This window comes from Orbicella franksi, chromosome 15 (genome assembly GCF_964199315.1).
Source record: "Orbicella franksi chromosome 15, jaOrbFran1.1, whole genome shotgun sequence".
NCBI classification, from domain to species: domain Eukaryota; kingdom Metazoa; phylum Cnidaria; class Anthozoa; order Scleractinia; family Merulinidae; genus Orbicella; species Orbicella franksi.
The window spans coordinates 20269241-20277846 of NC_138159.1; the positions used below are offsets into that span (position 1 = coordinate 20269241).

General features: G+C 35.8%; 1 protein-coding gene across 4 annotated transcripts in view; it reads right to left on the reverse strand.

Annotated features, from left to right (window-relative positions):
* The window catches only part of LOC145469311 (uncharacterized), a 37137-nt gene extending 30616 nt beyond the window's left edge, over positions 1-6521 (reverse strand). The window contains exons 1-2 of one of the 4 annotated variants that reach the window (XM_081452993.1): positions 6440-6521; positions 602-802 (exon numbers count right to left, since the gene is read on the reverse strand). In XM_081452993.1, coding sequence (XP_081309119.1) covers positions 602-665 — 64 coding nt within the window. In that variant the 5' untranslated portion in view covers positions 666-802; positions 6440-6521. Of the gene's footprint in view, positions 1-601; positions 803-1042; positions 1365-2372; positions 2487-6439 lie in introns of those variants that run through there. The other 3 variants (XM_081452990.1, XM_081452992.1, XM_081452991.1) reach the window with 3 other exon arrangements.
* Between the last annotated feature and the right edge of the window lie 2085 nt (positions 6522-8606).

Consider the following 8606-nt stretch of genomic DNA (forward strand, 5'->3'; position numbering starts at 1 on the left):
AAAATCTTTGCTTATCTACACAAATTTGAAAACAAATTAATCATGGAAATTTACAAATGTGTTGTAAACTCCACCATTATGTTAGACTAAGGTTCGACGAGGTCCACGACAAATTTTTTTGCAGAAGAATTTTCAATTTTCAAACATTTCGGCGAAAATGTTCGGTTGGTGACTTTGTTTTTCACGAACAAAACCGTGGAGAAAATTCTATGAGCTTATATCACCAGGTAATACATAATTTATCTCTTTGGACGCGCTTTAAAAAATATACGGAAAGAGTATATAATTAAAGTAAATTTGCGAATATTAAAGAAAGTGACGAAATATTGTCCCAAAATTATACCTGAAGCTACACACTAGCGACAGAAATACAAAAAGAAAAATACTAAGCGGAATGGGAATCAAGCATATTAAAAAAAATTAATTTATCCGTGACAAAGAGCAGTTGTGAATGTTATATCCAAACGGAACTGATGAAATAATATTTTCTTGTGAAACACCCTCGAAATACGTCATGGCAGGATAATTATATGATACGGTAATCAAACCTTATTAGTAAAAAGTTTAGCGATAAGAAAAAAAATCACAGCCAAGTACTCACCGATGATGAGAACCCAAAATAAAATCCTGTTAAAAACAACGAAGTTTTCGATGTTTCGGACCATAATCAGAAACTTCCAGTTGTCCCTCCCATCTTAAAAGTGCTGATTATTTCTGTTGTCTCTTCGCAACATAGTACGTGCGATGTATCGCTTGAACGACTCCAAAACAGCTCGCTCTCAATCAATTCTTGTGCGAAAACCTGCAAAAACAACAAACACTAGGTAATTTTAAATTTACATGCATGATCTGGAATTACACACTGCAAAACCCTAGGAGATTTCTTCCAACGTGAGGCACTGTTGTGTTAGATTTCTCCTAACCCAATTAAAGTTCGTTTATCCCGAGGAAAAAGTTGACATAAAAATCCCGGGCTTTGTTTGAACGTATGCCATATCTCAGCGTGGGGCCTGTAGTTATATTTTGAACTTTTATACTGTACCAATATTTCCACCTTACTTGCACCGTGTGATAGAGAACCGTTTACTTCTTCCGAGCAATTTACAGTGAGACACGTTGTAAGAATCATCACAATTGTCAGAAGCGCTTGTCTTAAATAGAACAAACCTCAGTTAATGAATTATGTAAGTGAAAAATTTCGTAAAGAAGCTTAACAATGTTTTGCACTCCTCCAATCAATGAACATAACAACTGTTATATTATTTCCTGACAAATTCCTTTTTTGCGTGTCGCAAGAGTGAAATATCCCTCATTACTAAGCGAAAAAGAATCGGATTGTGAAAATTAATTCAAATAATACAAGAGGTGGAGATTTTGAAATATTTAACAGTTTATGTTCCGGAGGACAAAACAAGTGTCGTTTTGAGTTTGTGTAAAGTTAGTGTGAAAGAAAAAAACATCAATCAGTTATATTATATAATCTGTAAGTTCTACAAGACTATAAATAGAAGGTACTTTCCAACATAAATAGAACTTATATAAATATAGGCTGAAAAATAACCTTGTGCGCAACGTGAAATATAATCGGTCGGCAAACTTCACTTGTCCCCTATCCCACCCGCTAATCGTTCGCGATTGTAACGGTTTTTTGTCTTTCACTAGCAGTGAACACATTTTTTTCGATGATGCATCAGTGATGAAAATTTGTCAGTTAAGTTCTGTTATCTTAATATAAATTAAATGTCTTGACGGGCGTACGTTTTTTGCGATTTTACCGCGTAAAACCCGATTGCAATCTCGTTTTAGAAGAAAGCACCTGAGTTTCCTAGTCGGATTTTAGTGACTACTTTGTTGACATGAATTTGCAGGATTATTTGGAAAATAAGCAAGAAGGTGTTTTTTGAAGCCTATTGTAAGAAAATTAATATTATTTTCTTCGGCCTGTCAAGCTGTTTGTTGAATTATACAAGGAAAGACTATCATGACACATTTAGAGTGCTATGTTTTATCAATAGAAGAGAGAAGCCTTCGAGCGTAATCGGTGCCTCGCACCTACATCTCGTCTTTTCAGAGTTCATTAGATAGTTTGACAGTTCATCACTTGCTTTGTCCAAGAGGAGAACCTATGTGCAACCGTGATTCTTTCTATTTTCTAAATTTTTTTTTGCGTTTGAAATAACAGGATAAATATAGAAAGATTCAAACAATTTTCCGCGTTGAAACCATTTTCAAAGACTCGTTAGTGTCATAATATATAGCTATTAAAAAGCTGTAACTACATTTTGCAAGTTGGTTTAACGAAAACCGCAACCAATTCGCGCATTTAAATAAGAGTTATGATACAGTCTTAAACTAATGTGTATTCCACCAACCATCTATATCTCTGAAATATTTCCAACCCTTTGCACAGTATTCTCTCAATATTTCCCTTGTTAATTGCTCGAGTTCGCATGCATTCTATTCAATATTCCTTCCCCACAAGGATATTAATATTATAAACTGGTTTGTTATTTTAAAGGTATAATCCCTTTGTTTGATAAGTCGTCTAATGAAGTTATTCTTCCTATATTGTCATCAAACTTTGTTCAACTCTTTCCGTTAATTGTCAAACAATAATTGATTATTTTTTGGTTAGATCTTATCGCATCTTCGTATCTCTTTATCTTTCGTAAGCTGAAAAGAAAAAAAAAGTGGCGTCAAACCTAAAAGGGTGGTTTCTTTGTTCCAAGACAAAAGAATAGAAAAATTGAAAACCTTGACAACTGTCTTCTGAACAAACACTACCTCATCCATTTGACCACTTAAAACATTTATTCGATAGCAATAAAAATTTTACGTAAATTATCTCACATCTTGTTTGCACGCTTTTAAAATTAATGACGAAGGAAAAAATCCTCTCGGAATGCAGACATCTGACTATCTTAGCAAGAGTTAATTTACTACATCAAGAGGGAATGACTACTGACAGTAATAGCTTTATAGTTCCATCGAAAAGAACTCAGTTGAAAGCTTTTGCCATTGCAGTTTGATAATCAGGGATTAATTTTTGTTAGTTGATTAGTTTAAAAGCAGGCTAAAGAAAAGCGGATTTTTCGGGAATAAATCCGATTAAGAATTACAGACACAGCGGAACTTGTCTGTCTGGAGCATTTGAGTAAATACATAAATGGAAAGCATTTTAAGTGTTTACAAAAGTTTTTCAACAAGTCCACTGGATGAGTACTAGTCTTAATCCTCTGTGTCACGTTCCGCCGAGATACTTGGAAGAGAGGGAGTGGGATCCATTTCTCCATATATTGCGCTTATTGAATCTTTCCTTAGTCAAATTTGTGGGATTTTCATGATACTCGGATTGCCGAAGACATTACGATGAGCAACGAACATTACCGAAAATGTTCCGACAATTATGGAGTGTTGCGAACGAAGCCGGAACGTTTATTCGCCGTCACATGATAAGCCACAAAATGCGTTTGGACACAAATTGGATGAATAAATGATGTAGCATTCTAAAGGCTAGTCTTCTTCTTTTTTTTCCAGTCTCAAAATTAAATCAAATTTATTATATGTTGCTGTTGTGACCAGTGGTCCGCATTCGAGAGTAACGCATAAACATGGTTCATACGTTACACTAACACCTCAGCCTTTGGAGTTGGCTTGCGTCATGTCACTTAGCAACACCGCTGGTCGAAAACCGCGGGGTCATAGTCTACTCCTGGCGAGATAAATATCTGTGAAATCACAAAAATACTAAAATAATAAAGAAAAACATAAAAATAAAATTAAGATCGTTAGGGTGCATCTCATAACTTGTTATGTTGTGCTGTACCTTACAATTAACCATGTAGCGACAATCAGTTGCAACTTAAATATTTAAGCGAAGCGGCATGAATACTTCACTAGCTAAATAGCTAAACATTGAATTCTTTAGTGGAAGAAAATAACCAATGATATGAAATACTGCCCACCCGTTAGTGAACTTATATGATGTCAAATTTCCAAGACTAAACAGAAAAGTGGCGTGTTTCAACAAAATGATGAAAAAATTGTGGCTTTGAAGCAGAAGTTATATGATCATTGCATTTCAATACCTTCGCGGAAGAAACAAATGCGAAAGGATGTTTCCAGACAAGGATTTTGACGCAATGAATAATACAGCTCACGCACGTTGTTCACGTAAAAATTACATTGAGCGTAAACATTACTTCGAATAATATTTACATCAAAAAAGCACAAATATATTGATAATATTTGTCTTACCGCAAAAGTCGCTGCAACACTGAGCGCCGATAAGCTGGAAATTGCATCAAAACGTTGCTTTGAAGACTTCAGACCGAATTCAAAGTGTTTTAAACGTCACTGTCAAAAGCACGGCACAAGTTATCTCTCTGATTCAGCCGCGAGCATATTTGATTTAATCTTATTTAATATCAGCAATTAGAAGGTTTTATCCTGTAACCATTTAGAATTCAAGACGAAAGTTCAAGATAAGCTGTAAACCTTGGAGTGGAGAATTGTCGATAAAAATAATTGTGCCATGAAATTTTTATTTTGACTCGTGACTGGCTTGGGGAGAAATATCTATTTTCCAGCTGACTTCTGAATGTTGTTTCTTTCGTGAATATTTAACATGAGAATATCGCAATAAACTACATGACAAACTCACTTGATTCGTGGTTATTTTTCCACTGTACGGAGCGCACAGAAAGGAAAAAATCAGTGTAGTAGATATCTAAAGAGACGCTGGCGTAATAAATACGGAAATTCAAGTCGAAACAACATCAGCGTTTGTAGCATATTGCGTAAGATTCAAAATCCTTTTCTGAATCAAAAAGTCAAATGATTGCCAGAGATCTTTAACCAAGAAGAAGGCAAGGATTTTGATGATGGTCTTAATCGGGCTATCTTCAAACCAGGAAATCTTGAATCTTAAAATGCTGCACATACGCTCGTAAACAAATTTATAAAAGACTTTGCTACTGTTGTTGCACTCATGTAAATTCATTATCATTTTTGTAGTTTAGTTTGACACGTATACTTTAAGTTGTTCAGTTGTTGTTGGACTTTTTTTCATTAAAACATGCTCTTTTACAACCAGAATCACGAAATAGCGAGAAGTCTCATTAAAATCTCCCCATTTATCTGATATTAATTAAATTAATAATCTGATAGATTGCAAAGCAAAGGTTGATCTATACTTCAAGAAAAAGTAACAACGAAACTTTGAATTGCTGTTGTTCCGAAGTGATCAAAGTAAAATTTCTCTTTATAATTTCAATACAGTTTCAAAGGGGAAGGTAATGAGAAAAAAGAAAATGATCAACGGAGAAATACAAGTCTTGATGAAACATCAAATTTTCAGACTTTCTCTTGGTAGGGAACAATTTATCTTTACAGTTTAAATTTGACTATCAACATGATAACATTTGTTTATTGTAGTATTGCAGACAGTGACGGATTAAATGGAAGTTGGGAATTCACAACTAAATTGGATCATTTACAAGACCTGGCTGACATTCCGTTATAGAATCCATTCAAACTTTTACTTTGAACATAAAGCTAAGTTACTTGCTTTTAATATAACTAGTGTGAGCTAAACTGATAAAATCATTTCATAAATTATTGGAAATGTTTATTTTGTTCTTGGATCTTAGATAGTTATGTTTTTTGCGAGAGTGCAGCGCGTCTTTTGAAGTACCTCCAGATCTTATTAGTACGAAATAAGACTAAACAAAAATCTGGGTTCTGGTTTGGTGGATTTGTGAAAGTCAGAGTTATTATTAGTAAATTTAAATCAAGCCCGAACAAACCGCGCTTTAAGGCAGCTAATTGTCGGCCCGAAATGCAGATAATACAATTGAAGTTCGAATTGTCTGAAAATCGCTATGACAATAACAACAGATGTTATGGCTTCAGAATTCTATTCAAATCAAAATTGTTAAAATCTCCTTCAGTCTGTACGTACATCTTTCCGTCTTCGACGTTCCTGCCACTCAGATCATTCACTGTTGAAAATTCAAATTCCTCAGTTTTATATGTTCTGTTTTGGATCTGTGGGCCGGAAGATTTGTTTGATGGAAGACTGACTAATAAACTCGTCGCAAACTTGCCCGTAACCGCTTCATCCCCCCAGCCGCGCAAAAGAAAACTACCAAATTTGATTAGATTTCCGACCCAATACGAGCCGCTCAAGTTAATAAAAATCTTTATCGACACAAACCACGATTCAAGCATCTCAAAATGAAGTATCACAATTTAATTTCGTCAAGTAATTAAGTCAAGCAGCTTACATCGTATTCTTCGTGTCTCTAAAGCGAGTTGTTCCATCACGCGATAGGTAGCTATTGTCACGGAATACTCAGAGTTTGAAATTTCTTCGTCAGAATATGAAAGACGAAACTATGTCCGTAATACAATAGAGTTTTAAAGCTTAAAAACCTACCTTAGATCTACGTCTTTCATCAGCATTAATATTTCAAATGCCTCGGCGAAGTTTACGGACCAACTTCGATCTCATTCTCACGGCTGTGATTACGGACGGAATTCCGGATTAAGACTTCTAGAACTAAATAAAAAAAGACTTTTTTCAACAATACTGGATCGATAAAACTGAAAGAATTCAAGGGAAATTCTTTAAGAGTTCCCATACACAAGCTTAAAGAACTTTACCGTGGTATGTGGTATGTAGTCAATTCCGTGCTGAAATATGTTTCAAAGCGGTTTTACTAGTTACTACACGACTAAAACCGCGATTGCCTGTTTTCTCTTTGCCATAAATTCCCTGGGGTTTCCAGCTTAACGCAAAAGGCAGCTTAAAAATCCTTCAGAACAGGTAAACGTTCTTGGCTAGGGCCGTTTTGAGTCGCAGCGCTTCTGCGACTAGATGAAAAGAAAGCAAATAGCTTAGCGTTGTTAAACATTTATAGCTGTTATTGACTGATACAACAGCGCAGCAAGACAGAGACGAAAATCCCAGATACCGGCGTTCTATAAACAGCCAATAGATTGTTTGACCGCTTTATTTAGTTAAACCCCCCAGAGATGGTTAAATGCAATAATTTCAGCGCATAAAAGAGTTGTAAAACTGAACATAAGATAAACTTCATTTTTAGTTGACACGCAATATACTATTTTATAACCTCACCAAAAGTTACAGTTTTCACACAGTCCGAAAATCCAGCTAGGGTAATGTTGGCCGTGCACAGGAAGCCCAAAATTGAAGATGTTGCAGCCATCTGACCTTTGGAATAATTCAAAATTAAATGACTTCAGTAGATATTCCTCTAATTAATGCTGAGGTATAAACGAGAAGACCCCTATCTGTCACGGATCCACCTAAATCAGAGCACTATATGGACCTCTCAAAACCCGATACCAGAAGAATTCTATTTTTTCTTGCTCCTCTATAAATAGATTTCCATATTCTCAAGAACTGAACCTTGACTTTGTAGTGAACATTTGAGGAGATACTGGCTGTCGATCAGTTCTTATAAACAGCACTGTGATTGTCACTTGGATTTTTAATTTAATTACATGCAGGAATCAAATAAGATCAGCATGTTTGAGCAAAATCCAGATTAAGTTTTGTCTATAGCTAAAAATGTGTTCCAGTTAGCACTATCACAGAATATGAATATCTAGCTGTTATCAGGCTTTGCCTATCTAACGATATATGCGCCCGCAAAAAAGCGGAAACAATATGGGAGGATTGACAGACGATCGACTGAACCTAATTACCATAAACTGATGCACCATTGCAACCCTCGACTTGCTTAGGCAATCACGAATTTAAAAGGGTGGCAAACCACTGTCATTTAGCTATTTAAAAGGGCCTTTCAAAATACCTCGTGTACAGGTTTATAATGACGAGGTGGTGCGAAGGCCTTTGGGGGACGAAAATTTCTGGTGGACCATTTTGGGAGAGGATAATTCTGCAGGCCTTTTTGGGGTCGGTGAGAGTGTACTGTAGGTATGTGAAAGGGGTGGCATGCTCTATGGAAAGTATATGAAAGGATTGCGTTTTGATAAAAATGGTATATTTTAAGGCTGATTGACGGTTTGGACCTCGGAGCGGACGCCTCTCTGTAAAAACTTTGTTGAGTACCTCTCTCTCCCGGAATGTTTCTTACTGACAAGTTGTTCCTTTACCTCGGTAACCTTTCCCGCAAACGTTTCCCAGGGGGAACCTTGATGTACAGTCTTCAGTAAAAGGCCTCGTACAGCCATAGTTAAAAGTATTCCTGTTGTCAAACTTTGTCCATGAGTGCTTATAGTTTTCACTGATGTGTTGTCCGCGTAGTGCTATTAGCTTGAATTATATGCATTCACTTCCTCTCTGCATAATCATCGAATGACTAATAATGAGTTTAATTTCGAAGGGATTTGCTGGCACTCTTGCTTATAGGAGTTAATTTTGGACCAGCGTTCAATTTTTGGTTTTAAAATGATATCAAAACCTAAGAGATATTGCTTTGCCGTTTCCGTTTTGTGATGTTTTGCAAAAACTACCACGGACTAAGAGATTATCCTCAAAAGACACCCTGCATACGCAAAATCCCCACAATACTGTGGAATCTATCTCCCATTATTTATTGTTAGTTTTTTTAAGA